The sequence below is a fragment of the Clupea harengus genome, chromosome 1 (assembly GCF_900700415.2).
Source record: "Clupea harengus chromosome 1, Ch_v2.0.2, whole genome shotgun sequence".
NCBI classification, from domain to species: domain Eukaryota; kingdom Metazoa; phylum Chordata; class Actinopteri; order Clupeiformes; family Clupeidae; genus Clupea; species Clupea harengus.
In genome coordinates, this window is record NC_045152.1 from 27,637,587 (window position 1) to 27,658,784 (window position 21,198).

At 42.6% G+C, this 21,198-nt stretch overlaps 1 protein-coding gene across 2 annotated transcripts in view; it reads left to right on the forward strand.

The window, feature by feature from the left end:
- The window catches only part of LOC105910115 (mitochondrial import inner membrane translocase subunit tim16), a 91,518-nt gene that overhangs the window by 31,974 nt on the left and 38,346 nt on the right, over positions 1-21,198 (forward strand). For both annotated transcript variants that reach the window (XM_012838799.3, XM_031574440.2), the window contains exons 8-9: positions 8,428-8,511; positions 9,982-10,064. In XM_012838799.3, the coding sequence (XP_012694253.2) occupies positions 8,428-8,511; positions 9,982-10,064 (167 nt within the window). The remainder of the gene's footprint in view (positions 1-8,427; positions 8,512-9,981; positions 10,065-21,198) is intronic.

Sequence of the window (21,198 nt, forward strand, 5' to 3'; positions counted from 1 at the left end):
GCTGCATATAAGTATATTTATTAGACAAACAACAATTGCAATCGGGCTCACTCCCAGCACAAGGCTGAAAGTGAAGCAATGATAAACACATCGCACAAGGTTTATATAGACAGAAGTTAAGCGTTCAGCAGGGAAAACGTCCGAGGCAAGGATAGAAGTTTTGCAAGGTCGGAAGAAGCACAGTTCGACCCTTCCTATCACTTCTGGTCTAAACATGCTCTTGTACATATGCAGACTAAGTGGCACCTAATATTCTAAGTTACACAGACGCAGAAACACAGAAAATCCATGTTCCTGCTTACATAAGTACATGATTCATATAAGGTAATTAAGTAATTAACAGTGTTTGCAAATTATCTCCATTAATTAATGTATTTGAATTGCCAGCAAATACTGACTGACCCAGTCTGACCTTTCACAACCAATCAAACAAGGAAGGCTTGCATTTCATTTTCATGTTTCAGTCACATATCTTTTTGTAAAAATTCATATTAAATAACTGAGATACACTGAAGTCTTTGTCAGGCATCGTTGATGACTGTAAAGAGATATTCACTGTTACACTGTTAAATAAAGTCACTTAAGAATTCCTTTCTAAAGCCAGTAACCCATCAACTAGGCATGTGAGGTACAGCCCTAAATGAGTGATATCGCATGCATTTTCTTGATAAACAACAATCTGTAGTGGACTATTTTATCTGGGAAACATCCTTGATAGAGCAAGCTGAGGCCAACATGTTACTGATTATTGTCCTTCCTCATGTCAATATGAGCGAAAGAGAACACACTATCCTATCACCTGCACTTTGACAGTTATTCAATACATCTGGTCTTACACTCACACTAATCTCTTGTTCTTCCAATAGGTACAATGTAAAAACATCCACCATCTATCAGTTTATCAGCAGACAGAGAAAATGTCAGATGAGTAGACTGAGAAAATGTCAGATAACACAAAAACTTGGCATCATACCAGTTGGCCAGTGTGGCTCAAAATCATATGCAGTAGAACATATCTATGCAGCTGGTATATCTGGTAACTATCACTCAAAGTAATATTTAAAATGACATGAGCCTTCATAACATACTCAAAACACCCACAAATATACAAAGAACACCTTTAACAATAGGACATACAGTTACATTACACACACACACAGTCCTGTGGACCCACAGTCCACAGTCCTCCACTTGGCCCTCAGTAGAAATAAAAACTTGTGAAATAGTTATATTTTTACTCCAACAAACATCATTGGGAACTGTCAGAAACAGAAAGAGGACTTGAATTTCAAGGTAGTTGAAAGGAGTGTCTGAGAGAACTGAACTCAATGAGTGATTGGAGGACAGAAAAGTACTAGAGATGCATTTCGGCAAGAAAATGTGAATGTTATTGCGCTGCAGAAGAAGGACTAACATTACTTTACTGAACAGCAAATTCCCCATCTCCCTTTGCTGGAAGTTCATAATTGTACCTATACACACACTGCAGTAGACTACCTCTGTTCAAGTATGGCTGTTATCGCTGGGGGGTGGGTGGGTAGTGTAGTCCAGGTTAGGTTCCGTAAACTACTGTTCGTTCAGCTTGTTAAGGACTTCATTATTTGTAACCCACAAATGTGTACCATGATCCCCAAATATTTCACTATCCCACAAACATGTATTTTTTTATTTGTGTGTTGTATAAAATCTTATCCACGAAAAGATGGAGTACATGTGACTCTCTGGTTTTGCACTTTTGTGAATCGTTTCCTGTGAATTTGTGGGTCACGTGACATTTGTGACTTCCCTTCTATTTATCTTATACGTACTCCCATTCATTTCAATGGCAAAGTCAGTGATTAAAATAGTGCATGTAATAGTAGAGGGTACTCAAATATCCAATACTCTCTCTCTGCTTACTCACTCTCACTCTCTCTCACATACATACACATACATACACACACACACACTCTCACACACACTCTCTCACACACACTCACACACACTCTCACACACACACACACACACACACACACACACACACACACACACACACACACACACATACTCAAATCTATGAGAAAACTGGGTTTTCCCAATCAAGACTGATCAGATTCGTTAGCACAGCCTTAGGGTCTGTTAGCTTCAGAAACCATACAGTAACCAGTGATTAAACAGTCTCTCCCTATGCACGCGTGCGCGCACACACACAGACACACACACACACACACACACACACACACACATACACACACATACACACACATACACACACACAGAGAGTTGCAAACACTCTTGCAATAAGAGGAGGGGAAGGACACACAGGTTAAATACACACAGCGGTGGAGTCCAATGTAGGAGCGTTTAATTTCTCCATTTCAAAGGTAGAGCAGGAATGAAAACACAAGATGAGAGAGACAGGGAGAGAAACTTTTGCAGAGTCTTAAATATTTAAGCCCTGGCTCAGAGATTGTGCACACCCACAGACCAGAGTATGAGTGAAAGGCAGAACTGTGTGTGTGTGTGTGTGTGTGTGTGTGTGTGTGTGTGTGTGTGTGTGTGTGTGTGTGTGTGTTTAGAGGGGTGGCGGTGGGGGCAAGAGAGAAAAAGGGAGGGAGATGGTTCCCATATGTGCATACAGACACCTGATATTCAGGCTGGTCGGTGAATCAACATTCTCTTGTGCAGTGACACAGATGTGCACACACACACACACACACACACACACACACACACACACGTGTGCACACTGTAGAACTATTGGAAACAAGAAATAGTGCTTTTATTTTTATTTTGCAAAATACATTTTCACAAATGTAATATCCTCTGGTCCCAGTCTGAAACCCCTGACTTTGCCTGTTTGCATTTGGGATTTTTCTCTCTTTCTTTTTTGCATTCTTTCTTTCTTTCTTGCATTCTTGCATGCTTGCTTTGTCTTTTTTTCATTTTTGTATTCTACCTAAACAGTTTATCTTGTGCTTGTGTACTTATCCTGGATCTTGAGTGTCCATGTAGCTGTGGAAGTGTGTATGCATAGTGTGTGCAAGAGAAGGAATGATGTATGCATACACACACATTCTCTAAGACTTGCTCCCTGTGATGCACTGAAAGGAATGCACACACAGACACACACACACACACACACACACCATGACAAACTGTGAAGGTTGTACTGCGTGTCAGCATGAATAGGTGTCACACACATGTTGAGTTAGAATGTGTTTATTTGGGCCATGGAACCTACTGTGTAATGGTGTGTAATGGAGGGGCGTACACACACACACACACACACACACACACACACACACACACACACACACACACACACACACACACACACACGCACAAATGCATAAACGCAAACCTCATCATCAAAGGCCAGCATTTTGCCAGTCAGGACAGCCACTATTGTATGGATCAGTGAGAAAGTGAAAAGCAGATGCTGAGTAGTTTGGACCAGTGTAACAAAGAAAGAAATTGACAAAGATTATCATTTTGTATCACTTTGATGACTATCTGAATGCCTTCAATCAGCTTCTCCCACAGGGGAGGGGCATTGTGGGACAATTTTATATGCAGTGCCTCAACTACGTCAGGAACTGTTCATTTAAGATTCTCATTGCTATATTGCTAAATTATAGATATTCTAATGTTTCTGTGTGTTTTTGTGTCCAATCAAAGTCAGTGTATATTTTCCATCTTGCAATTAAGTCTAGCTAGTTAAGTTAAGATAGTTAAGATAAACAAGTGTTCTCCCTACGCCCTGGAGAGAGAGGAGTGTTTGCCAAGTGTAGTAGTCATGGATACAGGAGTTGAGGGATGGGAGAAATCTCTCAGCACCTTTCTTCAGTGACCGCCCCTACTCTTCCATAGTAATATAGCAGAGAGCCACTGGTCAGTTGTAGTCTTTCACAAGGAGCATCGTGTTACACTGGATAGATGGTATCTCAACATGACCTGGACCTGGACCTGGGAACAGGACCTGAAATTTCATCAACTCTATCAGCTATTACATCTCTTCATTTATTCCATTAGGGTTTTCTTCAGGTCCTTAGTCCATATCCTCGTAAGCCTGAAGCTCTCCAACCGACCTCTCAAACACATATACCCACAGACCCCCCCCCCCCCCCCCCCCCCTCCACACATACACACAAACACAAGCACAAGCACAAGTACACACAAGTCACTTAACACTTTTAATGTGGACGCTCCTTAGGCGTGTGTTTGGATGACTGTCATGCTGATGTGATCTGATGTCATAAAAGAAAACTTACATCATCGTGCCTCATACATACAGAACATTCTTTTTTGATCTGTTTTTGCAAAGGATGTTATCTGTGAGTTAGATATGTGCACTCATGTATTTGTGTCTATGTCAAAATCTATGTGTTCACGTGTGTGAGAGAGAGAGGAGAGAAGAGAAGAGAAGAGAGAGAGAGAGAGAGAGAGACTGGGTGCGTGCGAGTGGATGAGTCCCAGGCATGTTTCCCCTTGGGAGTGGGCAGATAAGATTCCTTTGTGTTGAGATGGTGTGGAGCTGAGCTGGAGGTCACTGAGCTGCAGCCTCCTCCTCTGTGCGCACACAGCACACGGGTACAGTTCAGCTGGCCAGTGTAAGTGACTGAGGCGGTGACGGATGCACAGTGGATGTTTTATGGGGACATTTTTTTGAATGGACTGCACTTTGCTTATCCATTTTGGCACCCTATGTTTTTAGACACTGAGCCAAAGATGTCTAATGGTTGAGGATATGACTGGGCCAGCCAGTGTTAGTTAAGAAACAACCCATGGGATGCTCTGATTCTGTCGGACCAGAGATGGATTTGGTCATTTTGGTAATCGTGGGCAAGAGTGGGGACCTCCTCAACACCTGTACACACCTTTTCTATTTGTATCAGTCTTTACAATCACTCCTACTCAAGGTTTATCAACACAACAGCATATTTAAAGGTTCTGTAAACCTAAACCTCAATCCTTATTTAATGTCATTGGGGTGCTGGTGATTAATTATGACCATGCAGGGTATTTTTACGTATATAAGCCCATGTCCAAATCTGAACTTTGAAACCTCAGGTAGTTGCCACAACTTGCTTGCTTGACCAAATAGTAAAAGAGTTGATCATGTTTGGATTATGCAAACTAATAGTAGGGTCAGAAACCTCAGTTCCGTGACCATCCTCTGGCTAAGATGTTTTGACGACTGATTTGACTTCTATAAACCTTTTATAAAAAATGTAGCCCCCATGTCCCTCGCAAAAATGTCGGCATTTTTTGCTAGAGGGCCGAATCAAAAAGGGCAGCAGGGCCTATCTTGTAAAAGTAACTTTTTTACCAGAGCACCTAGAATAATGTATGAATACACTGTTTGTGGTAAATTGACCATTAGGATTGTGATTCTGACATCATTTTGACATTAAGACATCATCTTGACCCCGAAATCCAAGATGGCCACCACCTGTTAGAGCGAAAACGTAATTTTTGATACACAAATAAACTTTTTAACCTGAGCACCTAGAATAATGTATAAAGACACTTTTTGTGGTAAATTGACCATAAAGATTGTGATTCTGACATCATGTTGACCCCAAAATCCAAGATGGCCAAGACCAAAAATGTAAAGTTTTATACACAAATCAGCCCCCGGGTCTCCAGGAGATGGGTGATGTATGGCATTTATACATTACTTATTATGGAAGGACAAAAACAAAGAATATCAGAAATAAGTTTTATTCAATAACTGTAACTTAAGAAAGGAACGAAAAACACTTGAAACATGCCAATAAGAAATCATTTTACCCCAATCATTTTACCTTTTGGTAATTAAAAAAGACATAACATTGTAAATTACAGGATGCTTTCATGTTGTGATATGCTACACATTATTTAAAAAATGTAACTGGTGAATAATAAGGACATTGATATATAAGATTAGTCCAAATCAAGTCCGATTGGCAAGGGGTGGTGCTTCAGGGAGGGATGGCGTACTAGATATGCAAAGTAGTTGGCACGGAGGCAGTGTTGGCGTAAGCCATCTTCATCTGGGGGTAGACGGATGAATGATTTATTTTTCATGCTCTTCCACTTCACTGCACGGGCCTCAGCCATGGTGCTACTCTTGTGGTCACCATAGATGACATGTCTTGTGAACTTGAATAGGTCCTGTAACACCTCCTCCTCAAGGTCAAGGCTATCTCCGCACTCTGAGAGCTGTTGTTCGCCACCTGGTCATACACTGACTTCTTACCCTTGCCTGCGACATAGGCATCAGTATCAGCAGAATCAATGACAACTGGTCCACTATAGCCTGACTCTCACAGCACTGCGTAAGTGGAGAAGAGGATAGTGTCTGCCTCAGGATTTCGGGGTCAAGATGATGTCTAAATGTCAAAATTATGTCAGAATCACAATCCTTATGGTCAATTTACTACAAAAAGTGTCTTCATACATTATTCTAGGTGCTCAGGTTAAAAAGTTAATTTGTGTATCAAAAATTACGTTTTCGCTCTAACAGATGGTGGCCATCTTGGATTTCGGGGTCAAGATGATGTCTTAATGTCAAAATGATGTCAGAATCACAATCCTTATGGTCAATTTACCACAAAAAGTGTATTCATACATTATTCTAGGTGCTCTGGTAAAAAAGTTACTTTTACAAGATAGGCCCTGTTGCCATTTTTGATTCGGCCCTCTAGCAAAAAATGCCGACATTTTTGCGAGGGACATGGGGGCTACATTTTTTATAAAAGGTTTATAGAAGTCAAATCAGTCGTCAAAACATCTTAGCCAGAGGATGGTCACGGAACTGAGGTTTCTGACCCTACTATAAAGCAACTGGACTTCAGTAAAACCTTCAGGTACATAATTTGGTCAGTTGGTTTAGACATTTTGTCAAGGCTGTCCAGCATGTAATTGAATGACAGCTACTTACTAACTAACAACATCCCTTCAACTACAAAACTAGCAAATTATTTAGGCTGTTAAGAAATAGAGTATGCGGCCTAGGCTATTACTTTAGGTATAAAGAGGAAAAACGGAAAAACTTTAACTATTGGAAACACAATTTTAAAACTGTCCTGACTACTTCTGAAACTACAACTTTATATATTTTTACATCCTCTACTATTGAGGATCTCTTTTTGGCTTTTCCTTTGGGCAGGAAACTGAGTCATGGTCTGGGAGTGAGATCAATTGTATTTTGAGGGTTATAATTGTTATGAATATCAATACCAACATCAGTCTTCACATATCATGGTCATCAGATTTAGTGCAGTAAATATTTGACATATCGTTCCTTTAAGTCTGCCCATGTGTTGGCCCAACAGATGCACCGGCCCACCGGGAACGTGTCTGGGATGCCAGATGGCCAGTCCACCTCTGGCTTCACCTGCCGGATAAGAATGTGTGTAATTGTTTGTCTGTGGGCAGTTTAGTCGTTCCGTTTAACAAATGTGCTAGAACAATGGTCTGGAAACATTTATTGGTAACATCCTACATTTATCCAGCTGTTTTGACAACACCAAAGTGAAGAAAACCGCCACTGTAGTTGATTCAAAATGCAATTTAGTTAGCAGATTCCCCTAAGTGCTGAGGGGATCTGGCAGTTTACCCAGCCTTTCTTCTGGAACAGTGGAGCTCTTCTATAGACCAGGCAGGAAAGTGGCACTGTCAAAAATCAATATCATAAACATTTAATTATCATTGTAGTAGCACTACAAATGTATGATTGTTCTACCTAAGATGGCCTACTTACTTAAAAGTCTATATGCTGGCAGACATGATGATTGCACACCTGTCCCATACTTACTTAAGTCTAACGCCTTAATATGTGCTGGTGAGTGTTAGTGGTTCTCTCTGTCTCTCTTTCTCTCTCTCTTTTTCTCATTGTGCATGTGTGTGTGTGTGTGTGTGTCTGTGTGTGTGAGTGAGTGAGTGAGTGAGTACCTTTAATAGTACTGCATTAAAGAAAGGTGCTTTGAGAGGATGGAGGCTCCTCTGTCCTTCGGTGTGGGTGACTTGTTGTCTATCCATCTGTCAGCTCAGATCAGTCCAGACTGTCTCTGAGCGTGCAGGTACATGTATAAGATTGAGAGAGACGGAAAGAGAGTAACATCCTGTCATCAGTTTGTTTTATCTCCACATCATGTCTGTCACAGAAGGTAGACTGCTAGACGGCTGCTAGACACATTGTTTGGTGGGTGGGTGGGTGTGTGTGTGTGTGTGTGTGTGTGTGTGTGTGTGTGTGTGTGTGTGTGTGTGTGTGTGTGTGTGTGTGTGGGGGGGGGGGGGGGGTGTTCGTGTGTATCGGTCACCCTTTTGTAGCTGCAGTGGAGTGCTGTAACCATATTTCATTCTTTTTGCAAAATCTTCCATGTGAGGTTTTAAATGGAAATGGAAAGAGCGTGGTGAAATTGATGCTTGTGTGTTGTGTTGTGTTTGTGTCTTCAACAGAGTGTTTCAGGCCTGCAGAATAACAGGGACTCCCGCGTCCTGTGGGTTAGAGATGACTGCTTCCTGAGCACAGGGTTCAACCAGGTAAGTCCTCTGAGCACCTGACCTGAAGGTCAGAAATGTTGTTGTTGTTATGCGCTTGTGGAGATTCTGTAGGGTATGTGTGTGTATGTCTGTGTGTTGGGGGTTGCATGAGTACATCATTTTAGATATTGAGTAATCGTTTCCTGAAAAACTCAAGTACTCTGGGGGGTATTGGGAGGTATCTGGTATCAATTAAAAGACTCCAACTATAATGGTCTTAGCACGTAGAACAAAGCATAAAATGAATGATGTATGAAAATAACTCTCGGTGTAATGGTGAATTATGATACTGGTGTTATATTAACGGTAGTTACCAACATTCTACAGAAGCTACCAAGATAGAAATTCAGTCAGCAAAGTGTTTTTTGTTTTGTTTACATACAGCAGCTGTTTTTGTAAATTTGATGAAACCTGGTCATCATTAGTAGATGTTAAGGTCCGGTATTTAGAAAACGCTTTTATACAAAGCAACTTGACTTGAAATTAGTCATATTTGATTGTATCTATTATTGAACAACATTCATTTGTTTAGCCATGTTAGTGTAGTAGCCTAGTCTATTGACTTTGAAGGAATCAGAATGTAAGGTTCAGATTTAATAATGATTTAATAATGATATACCTTAGTCAATAATTCAATGCATCTTATATCTAGTTGTAATTGTGCTTTTATTTGGACATAGGTTAGAATGTAAGCATTTCTGGTTAGAGAAAGAGATTGTCCTGAGGGAGGGTGTGAAAGTGTCAGCAAATGGCTCATAGACTTGTGTCTCTGAGGCCTCATGAATAGGGTGCTTACATTGTGTGTTCTCAGAGGGTTTTTAACTGCAATCTTTCAATGGATAATTTAGGTGAAGCTCTGTCTCCCTTGGTTGGCCACTATTGTACAAGATTAAACCTGTTTCCTGATCTGATCATATCTAAGACTGGGTCTCCAAATACATGGTGTAAAATTAATACTATCAACTTGATGGTTGAGACATCCTTGACAAATTCGTCCACATCTCACAATTGCAGCATTTTGCTGTCACCATCCTTCGTCTTGTTTAGGCTCTAACTAAAAAACCTTGTGTGTGTGTGCGAGAGCTAGTGTAAAACTTGAGGTCCTTGAGAGGGATTAGTACGAGGTGTACGACGATAATGTCACAAAGACAGACGAATTTGGAACTGAGACGCTTTACTTCTCTAGTGCCATCCAAAGCACTCTTACGCTCATCAACTCTTCTTCTCTGCTCTCAACTCTCTCCACAATCTGCTTCATCCCTGACTCCAAACACAGCAGTATGGGAAATGTAGTTAATACTAACAATGAACAATATTTAGAAAAGGATGTAGCTGCTCAATCACTGGAATACCTGAGTAGTCTGTGCAACCCCCAGTGTGTGTCTTGTGTTGAGAATATAGTATATGTATATATATATATGTTTGAATATCATTTCTGCATTGTGTGTGTGTGTGTGTGTGTGTGTGTAGGTCCGGCAGCAGGAGGTGAGACTGTGGGACAGCAGAAAGCTGAGTTCCTCTCTGAGTTCTGTGTCCTTGGGCACCTCCACAGGGTAAGTCCACAAACAACAACCGTTTTCTGTGTGAGCGTGTGTGTTTGTTTGGCGCAGTGAGTCTTGGTGCACGCATGTCTCTGACCTGTCTGTGTGAGGTCATACTTCAGTCATTTGCTCATATGTGCTGGCAGGAGAATGAGCAATATCCCTGTGTTTTGACAGTTGAAGGTGTGGGCGCGCGCGCGCGTGTGTGTGTGTGTGTGTGTGAGAGAGAGAGAGAGATTTATGCATGTTCAGATCCGTTGTACTCTCCAGTGTGAAGGCCCCTTAACAAGACACTCTACATTCCAGGCATATCATTGTTCTGATGCATTCACACCCACTAACACACGCGTACACACTCACATACATCTGTGTAGCTTAACCTCACTCCTGTTGTCAGCAGCAATGACTACACACACAAACAGCAAGTTGTGCAGGTGGCTCTGCTCTGTGTTTGTGTGTGGGTTTGAGTGTGTGTTTGAGTGTGTGTGCACATACTACTATACTATACTACTATATACTACACACACATACACACACATACACACTCACTCACAATCACACACATTGAGTAAACATCCACATTCCTCATCACAGAATCACACCTAAGTTTTAAAGTTGGTAACAAGTAAAGAGCAAATGATCAAGTTGGTGTCTGTATATGTGTGTGTGTGGGTGTGGATGGGTGTGTGTGTGTGTGTGTGTGTGTGTGTGTGTGTGTGTGTGTGTGTGAGAGAGAGAGAGAGATTGTGTGTGGGTGCAAGTGTTTGTGTCAGCTTGCCTGTGAAGAATGTGGCAAAGAGCTGCCTCTCTTCACTCATCTGGTGACAGGCTGTCTGGCATCCTCTGGCCAGTGTCACGAACACACATATACTCACTTATACACAAACACACACACTTATACTCCACACACAGACACACACTATTCATACACACACAGACACACACACTTACCCACATTCACACACACACACACACACACACACACCATCACCTCAATAGCAATGTGCCTGCCACAGGCCAAGAGGAACCACGTTACATACTTTCAACTGACTTTTTAGATTTGCAAGGTGTGTGTGTACTCTCAGCGTGTGAAACGTTCTGTGTTGAAGTCATTTAAATGTAAATGTCCATTTCCACACTGCCAGTCTTACACCACACACACATACACTCAAATCGAGCAAGAATGTTTGTAGTCTGGAAACCAAAGGTGATGTTCCTGACCTACTCTTATCGGATCAGAAAGAAATGCCATAAGCAAGGTCCCCTACTAAAAAAAGTGAGGGGCATAAGAGCTCTCAGGCATTTCGGTGAGTGCCGTAACTGTGCTTACTAATGGGCCCACAGAGATAAAGTGTTTTTAGGGTGCGCTTCCTCAGCCTCCTCTGCTGATGTCTATCTTGCGAGTACTTGGCTGTATATATGGTCCTTCTCTCAGCTTACTGGAGGCCCATTGTCCAGTCAGCGAGTCTCCCATGCGTGTCTCTCGAGCTCGCATGAACAGTTACTACATGAGTTACTACACGAAGCAAGACTGAGAATGGCAACTGTAAACATGGAGGTCGAGGAACATTTTTGGGAAAACCCCCACGTTGGATGCAGTTTTACTGGTGTATGAGATCTCTGGTCTCTAAGAAATGTATATTATTTTAGTCAGTGGTGGCAGAAGTATTCAGATCCTTTATTTACATAAATGAACCAATGCAGCAATGTAAAAATAGTCCATTACAAGTAAAAGTCCTGCATGGAAAATCCGACTTAATAAGTATTAGGAGCAAAATGTTTAAGTATTAAAGTAAAGGTACTGGTTTGGTCCCTCTGACTGATGTTTTATTATATATGACATCATTCGATTATTAATACTGAAGCATCAGTGTGTAAGCAGCATGTTACTGTTATGTTATGTAGCTTCTGGGGGTGGAGCTGGTTTGAACTACTGTATATACAGGGACACCAGATCAGTCAGAGGGGTCGTGAGATGATTAATGGGAGTGAAAAAAAAAGGTTCTGATTCTGTTTTCAGTTTTTGACTTTTTCTTTCGGTGAGATATTGGATAATTTGGATATTTATTCAAATGACACCATTTGAGAAGTTTAGAGGGGGGAAAAAATCACTATTTGGTGGAGCTGTTAACATCTCATAGACAACCACTGACTTAATTTTCAACAGTGTTGTATTTTAACAGTTTGTTATATTATGTATTGTGTAAAAGTATAACTTTTCCATTGTTTAAAAGAAAGTTCAACATTTCCCTCTGAAATGTAACAGAGTGGAAGTGTGAATACGCCTGCCACTGAAGGTGGTTTGTGATTGAGCAGGCAATGTAGCGTGTGTGTGAGGTGGAGTAGATCATTGTTGGTGTCTGTTTGTGTGTGAATGTGTGTATTTGAGCGTGTGTGTGTGTGTCTGTGTGTGAACAAGGGTGGTGTGTGTTTTTGAGAGGGAGTCAGTGAAAAATGGACAGGGCTGGATCTGTTTTTTTTTACTGCCTGGTTGTGTTTTCCTTTCTGAGGTTGAATCGTTCATGGAACAACCATCCGGTGTAATTGGTCCAAACCCCTTTAATCAAGTGGATTGCCCTTCACTAATAACACACACACTCTCTCACACACACACACACACACACACACACACACAGATACACACTTCCCTATCCCGCACTTCCACAAAATAAAATCCAGATGATGGCTCCTGCAGGGATTAAGGGCAGCTGGCTTTTGTGTTGGCCATTAGAGGTGGAAAAGGGAGAGGAAGAATGGGGGAGAGACGGGAAAATAAAAGAGGGAGAGAGAGAGAGAAGGGGGCAGGGAGAGGAAGGGAGAAAGAAAAAGTGAGAGTGGGAAGTGTGCCGCTGCAGTGTTTGCATTAGGCGTGTGTTGGGCCAGGCCGTACAGTAGGCCTTCTCTTCTCCGTGCTGGCGCAGCTGGTCTCTGAGGGCTGACTTTGTTTGAAGCCCAACCCCTGAGGCAGGCTCTGCAGCGCTGCGGTCGCCCCTGGATGCAGGGGCACGCTCTCGGGGTCAAATTCCACGTAGCCCTCCGAAGCAACTGCAGCCTCTCCTGCAGCCTTGCGCTCTTTCTTCACCCCTCTGCTCTCCCTTGCTTCTCTCAACAGTTGAAGTGTGGTGGCAGGAGTCTGTTAAGTCTTAGGGATACTCCTAACGGTCGTGACTACGTTTAGGTCCGACCAAAATGTTGTGTCCGCACGGACTTGTGCTCATTGACTGTGCTTCAGAAGATGCTTTTTAAATCATCTTACAGTACAGACGGACGCACATTTTACTTAGTATGTTTGCTCCCTGAGCAAAAAACTACTGGAGACCCACTGATAAAATCAGGGGTTTGTTTATTCATTTTTCAGCAAATCATAGTTGATTCAATTATCAGCAATGGTATTTTAAGGTAGGTAGCTATCGCTATTTAGAGGAAACTATAGACCTAAAACAACAGTCTTTGCTGTAGATTCACACGACAGAGATATTCTTTCAGACACTGTGATTGAGAGATTGAGCTTGTGTGCTGAGAGATATGTCCGCAACAGCAAAACTAGTATACTGTTATACAAATGCACATGTACACATCCGCGTCGCGTGAACGCATATGTTTTACTACAACACACAAACACAAACATGTTCCCAAACCTGAACAACCTATGAGAAATGCACCTGACTTCCAGACTTCCCAGACTCTTGTGTCTTGACCTCATGAGCTCTCCCTCCAATCCCCTCCATGGGAGAGAGTAGCTGGAGTTCACTGGCTGGAGAGGAAGCTGCAGTGCCTGAGGCCTCAGGCAGCCTCTCTCTGTAAAACAGATATTGAGATATTTGACAGCTGGCAGGGAATGTGGCGCAAGTCTCCCAGGTTTTGATTTCATCCCACAGGTATGTGCTCTGGAATAAAGCTCCTTTTGTACGCCCTCCTCCTCCTCATCAGAAAAAAGATCTCCCCCATCTCATCACCACTCTTTCTGTCCACAGCACCATTTTTGCATGGTCGGTGTGGCTTCAATTATTATTACTCGCCAGCTGCTTATTATTGTAAAATGTATCAGTCAAAAATATTTTCAGTTGGCTTGGATTAGTATAGAGGCAGAAACGACCATCACGGTTATGTGTTTGACTGGGTGTCTCTTTCGTGTCTCTTTCGTGTGTCGGGGTAATGTCATACGTCTTCCTGAATGGCTAACTTTACCTTCTGGTGTGTGGACGTCAGTATAGAATCACTACTTGCACATCCATCATAGTGTACATGCCACTCAACAGTCACAGTGCCGAAGCGTAGTTGTGAGGAGTGGTTGTGTCGGGAGCAAGTTGCCAGGAAGTGTTTCACTGCTGTGCATCTGAATGAAAGAGAAAACAAAGGGGAAGGTGGGGGGGGGGGGATGGCTATTGTCTACTTCCTATTGTCCATTTTTCCCCTGCAGTGACGCACAGCGATTATGTGCCATAAAATAAATATTAATGAGGACATTGTTCTTACAGTCATCTGTAAAACATACTTGTTGATAAACATATTGCATAATAAACATATTGCCTTCTGAAGTTTCACAGCCAGCCTCAGCCTGTATTCAGTCAGAGCAGAGGTTGACAGGCGTTCTGAGAGTCCGGGCGTGGGCCTCCAGGCTGTCGGTCAAAAGATGAATGAGCATCAGCGATGGGCAAGGCACTGGCAAATGTTTGATTAGTTAGTTTTGCATACTGGAGCTTCAGTTGGGATTCGCTCAGTCGCATGAGATGCCCATGCAACTGCACTCAAAGCACTTGCCTCATTCTCGAATGCTCACTCAAACCCCACTGCAGTTGAGTGTTGTATCAGAAATGATGCTGATGTGTAGATGTGGACCAACCAAGAGGAAAGGCTACATGCCAACCCGCACCAAATCATCCTGGTCAGATTGGTATCCTGCAGTAGAGGATACACACCTTTATGAAAGACTGCAGTGTCACTGTGTCACCTCTTTCACACTGATCAAATGGTACCATCCACCTTAACACTGTGACTGTTGCAGTGAGTTTTGTGTTTCAACATTTGGCAAACATTGTAAATAAAATGTTACCTAGAGGGGACAAAAGAAAGAACTAGGTGACTCAAATTCAGTCAGTATATGACAAAGGGACAATACAGTTTCCTGTTTGATGTGTTGTGGACTGTAGTTATGGGTCTCTCACCTTTCATATTCTTCAAAATGGTGTATTACTACCCAAGAGGGACATTCTCAGGACAAAGAACTCTGCTAGCGTAGTCTCATGGTTAGTGACAGCTCAGTCACTTTTCCACACTGTGTGACACTGAATGCAAGACTGGATTATTTTTTGGCATACTTTGGATCTTCTTTGTTATAATTATCTTTTTTATTTTTTTTTGGATGCCACCATCAAGGCAAAACAAAACAATACTGAGCTGATTAAAACTGCCACAGGCAAAATGCCATCAGGTAGAGAGAGGTACAGTGAACCTCTGGTTAGAAGAGTTCTGTTTGGACTTGCCCAACTGTCATATGATAGCAAGGCTGACTTGCACATTAACATCATACAGGGTCATTCTGTTGGGTTTACAGATGGGAGGCCCTAGCAAATGTTTTGCTTCAGCAACCCTCTAGACAATACGCTGGCTTGCTCCCCACTAGCTAAGGGTACCTCTCTACACCATAACAACACTCTCACACACACACACACACACACACACACACACACAAACCCTCTCTCTTTCTCTCTATGTGTGTTTCCCGCTTCCTGTCACTTTCTGGCTTTCTCTCCATCCCTACTTCTGTGTCTTTCAACTGTGTAATGAGTCATTTTGAAACCCCAGGGCTAATCGACACAGACCATGCCTGCTGGACACAGTGGGCTGCAGGTGTTTCGTGTATGTGTGCAGTGAAATGCCAGGAGTCGTGCTGGAATCACTGAAGGGTTTAGTGTGTGTGTGTGTGTGTGTGTGTGTGTGTGTGTGTGTGTGTGTGTGTGTGTGTGTGTGTGTGTGTGTGTGTGTGTGTGTGTGTGTGTGTCAGCGTTCTGGGTTGGTATTTTAGAGGTCAGGAGAGAAAGATCAGGAAAAAGAACAACATTGTTCATCTGCCTGGTTTCTGTGGTAGTGTTATGAAAACAGCCTTGCACCTGTCTATAGGTCAGAGAGGTTCTCGCCAGATTAATATAGTGTGTGTGGGTGTGTGTGTGCGCGTGCGCGTGTGCGTGTGCGCGTGCGCGTGTGTGCCTGTATATGAAGGACAGGAATACACAATTTCTTTTTTAATGAAGAAGTCTGTGTGAAGGACTATACTATAGTGCCAGCTAATACCTTGTATGCTTATATGTATTCATAGTCATGTTTGTTCCTTACAATGAAATGTCCTTCAGCTATACAAGTGAAGTGCTTTCAAGGTTGAGACATTTTGTTTTTCAACTTTAATATTCAGTTACAAGTTATCCAGACAGTACCTAGGTAGTGGTACAGTCAGTGTTTTTTGTCTTGATTGACTATGAATGAAAGATATACAGTGGAATTATGACCGACGTGCATCACAGTATATGAATGGTATTAATGAATGGTGTATTGTAGGGAAATGTGGTTTAGTGTAGTGCACACAGTACTAAAGCTCATACAGCAGACTGAAGCTGAACAGAGAACAATGATGAATGTACCCCTCAGGCATTTATCATGCACGCACACACACACACACACACACACACACACACACACACACACACACACACACACAGAGAGACACACACACACAGAGACACACACACACACACACACACACACACACACACACACACACACACACACACACACACACAGACTCATAGATACACACTTTTAAACCAACAATTGTACACATTCATAAACTTCTACAAACAGAGAGAGAGAGAGAGACAAACATGGCTATGCACTCCTCACTGTGCTTGCTCTTCCGGTGAGTAGGACTCTCAGTTCTCAGTCTGCTCAGGCAGTGTGACTGTGACTCACGTAGGGCACAGGTGTCCCTAAGAGTGCCGATGGACCATGAGGCTGACACACACACATACACAAATGCATACGCAAACCTGCTAAGGCATCCTGGACAAACCACATTCCTACATTGTGAGGACATTTTTCTACACCTCCCCCACAGCACACATACATACACATACACCCACAGCACACACACACACACACACACACACACACACACACACACGGACTCGCACTCAAAGGCTGTATCGCAGAGCTGCAGGTAACGGCATGTGTGTAGAGTGACAGTCACTCGTGTCAAATGGGTCCGAGCGCTTTTCCACTTTGCTCTCGGTTTCCTTGTGCGTCATCTCATAGCAGTAACAATCTTTCTGAAAGGGGGCATCTCAAATCTTATCAAGAGTGTGTGTGTGTGTGTGTGTGTGTGTGTGTGTGTGTGTGTTATTGAGGGTGTGTGTGTGAGAGAGCGGTGTATGTGTCTGTGTGTGTGTGTTTGTGTAAAGGGGCAGCACATGTGCTGGCATGCAGATCAATGTGTTTTTATACAGATTCACCACCATTTTTGTGTTGTTGATGGTTTCATTCAAACACTTGACAGTTGATGGTTGATAGAGCACGCTGTTGCACAAGTCATGCTCCTGTTATGACAAGAACTTGAAAGACAGGACCTCCTTTGTGTTTCAGTATCATAATTCCCAGTTTTTAATTACAGTCTTGTGGCACGGTCACTTCCTCTTCAGCTTGTAGCCTGGGCCACTGCTCGCCCACAATCCTGTTGTTAAGAAGCGATGAGCCTTGAGTTCTGAATTCCTCTCCCTCATTCTGCCCTGTGTGGCTCACTACAGTCACTTCCAAGCATGCCTACGGCCTCTCAAGGGACAGAGAGAGAGGACAGAAAATAATACACCTAATCCTTTTTCTTTCAAAGGAAGACAGACACACACACACACACACACACACACACACACACACACACACACACACACACACACACACACACACACACACACACACACACAGAGAGAGAGAGAGATCCACAACCACAGTTGTGAGATGTCCTTCTGGAGTGGGGCCTGATCAAGCAGAGTGGTGCTGGTGAGGGATCTGTGTGGCTAGGGCAAGAGCTGCGAGTGACCTCCCTGCGGTCGGGCAGATTACAGCCCTCACAGCCGGCCCTCTGGAGGAGAACTGCAGCCGTAAGCACATGCACCCCCTCCCAAGGCCTTACGCTCGCTCGCTCGCTCTGCTTTCCCTGTCTGCACTCTGAATCATTTTTCTTTTTTTCTCTTCTTTCTCTTCTTTTCAGACTCTGTCTCCAGATCTCCCACATTAAACTCTCTCTCTCTCTCTCTCTCTCTCTCTCTCTCTCTCTCTCTCTCTCTCGCTTTCTCTCGCTTTCTTTCTCTATCTCAGTTTCTGTTTCTTTCTCTGTCTCTGTCTACGGCTGCATTTAGAAGCTGCTGTGGTTGATGGTTGATGAAGGGGCTGTCGTGCTGCTGATCTGCACTTTCCTCTGGGGCTGCCCGCACAAAGGGTGGAGGGGTGGAGGGGCAGGCGGCAGCCCAGGCGGCAGTCAGGCAGCACGGCGGACGCCCTTGTTTGTGCTCTGCGGTGGAGAGGTCCTTGCTGAGCCACACGCCACTGGGAAAAGACAGAGAGCGCAAGAGAGAGATAGACAAAGACACAGCCATAGAGATGACATGTGGGCGATAGAGAAATAGGGGGAATAGTGAAGGGAAAAATACTATTAAAACTATAAACGTGAGTTTTATGCTCCTCTACAAGAGGACAATCTCCATTACTTCTGCAATCAATTGTTTCTAACAATGCAGTAATATTGCTATGCTCTTTAGGTTTCTTGTGTGTACCAGTATATACCCATTCAGATCATGTTGGTGTATTGCTTTGTTTTATGTTAGACAGATGCTTGAAATGTATCCTGGCTGTTCGCTGTGCTCCTGTACGATGCAGGGAAGATCTTTCACTTCACTTTTTTCTTCTGTGGTTTAATCCTAAAATGGTAAGGAGTCAGTTCTGGGGCCAACAGTAGCCAACACAGCAATTTAGACAGTGAGGGGCATGCTACTATTTAAACAGGACCACGCACACAGACAATAGGGGAAAACACACTCATACACAAGGGAAGCCAATGTTGTATTTGTGCTAGTGTTTATGTTTATGTGTACCCTGTTTAACTGCAAAGCCTGCAGATATATTCCAGTAATCTCAGAAATGTGTGCTATGCTGAATCCCTGACTGTTTGGAGTGGAGAAAAAATAACTGTGGGCTGTTTTTAAGAACTGTCAGTGATTTGGTCCCAGTGGGGTATGTTCACAATGCTGCCTGTCTGTGTATGTGTCTGACAAAAACGCAAGGAATCTGATTCAGAAGACGCCATGACACCTATTCGGTTTGTCATGTTTGGGCTTACCTCAGTGTATGTTGCACCACCATTAACAGAGCTGTAAAGCTGCTTAGAAAAACTACGTAAACCCTTTTTTCCTTTTTCCTCTGTAGTGACAACAGCCCCTGAACAATTGTGCATTTCTATTTAGGAGCGCATTTTGTTGCCTCTTGGTATGAAATGCGCTATATAAATAAAGTTTGATTTGATTTGATTTGATTTGATTTGATTTGATTTGATTTGATTTAGGAGTGTACCAGCAGTCAACCGAGGCTTTTGTTGTAATTGAATATTTGTGTGGCTGGGTGAGGAAGCTGCTCTGTTTTATTCATGGTGGTTGTAGCTGGTTGGCATCCGTTCCCCTCTGAGGTGATGAAGTTTCATATCTCAAGTTTTTTGTTTGTTATTTTAGACACCTTTTAAGTTCTTATCTGGCCATTGTAAGTGTGTGTTTCTCTCAACTGTTTCTCTTTGGTCAGAAGTACAGAGATATGAGCCAAAGTTATTGTGCGTGGTGTATAAACATCTGTTGTCAATGCAACAAATAGAGATTCTGTTACACAAATCCCAAATATTCTTTTAAGTCCTCTGCCATTTATAGTCATTTAGAAGTACAAACGACAGGTTATTTGTAGAAATGGGTTTGAGATTTGACTGAAGCACTGCATAGAACACTGTTTGCTCCAAATGGTCTGAATTTGCTCACAGCTATGTCATGTGACCCATAGCACCTTCACATACAATGTTGCTTGCCATGGATCAACAGCATCACATGATTGATTGTATGTCTTTTAAGCTTTCACATGAATTCATCTCATTATTTGGCTAAAAGCATCTGCATGACTCAGTGAACAGGGACTATAAACACTACTATGTAAAGCCATAGAGGGGTCATTTCACGCCAAATCACCTAGAGCCTCACAAGTCATATCATGGATTTTCATGGAAAAGATTCAGTCAAATTTGTCTAATTTATTAATGTTCCTATACAAAATCTTAAAAATTTGTATTAAAATGTGTAAAGTTGGTACCCCAGGCCGAATATTTAGTCTTTTTTGCTGGTCTGAATTCACTTATGTTTACCTTCACCAATGGCTCAAATCATAATGGATTTAGCTGAATATGCCGGATGTTAATAACATCTTCCAAATGTCTACTGAATTTGAACTTGATCTGTGTTCCTGAGTTCACGTAGCTATTAAATAAATCAGAGCAGGACATGCTGAGCATGCAAACATTAAAGTTTTAAAATCAATATCTTAAGCATTTCTTAGTATTTTATCATATGTAGGTCTATCAGTCCTGTGAATTATATGTTTGCACAGCTATATTAATAAAATGGACAAATTTAACTGAATGTTTCATGAAAATCCATGACATGGCCCTATGAGGCTTTAGGTGATTTGGCGTGGAATGGCCCAGAGTGTAAAGTTATATAAGGAAATGCCTACCAAATTAACTGTGCCTGATCACACACACACACACACACACACACACACACACACCAACAGACCATGCCTCACTAAATCTCATTTTTGTTTTGTGTCGAGCCATGTTTCGATCTGATTTGTTAATTAATTCTCTTTTGTGACCCTCTAATGAATCCATATGGAGGGTTTCCCGGCCAGAACGAACAGTCGATCTGGAAGTACCAGGCCTCTGAGAGACCTCTGAAAGCGAGAACATAGATGATGCTGGCAGGACAGAACTCTGTTTAAATAGGAAGGTCAGAAGTGGTGGAAGGCCACCTGAGAAAGATGGAATGGAGAGAGGGGAAGGGGAGAGGCAGGGACA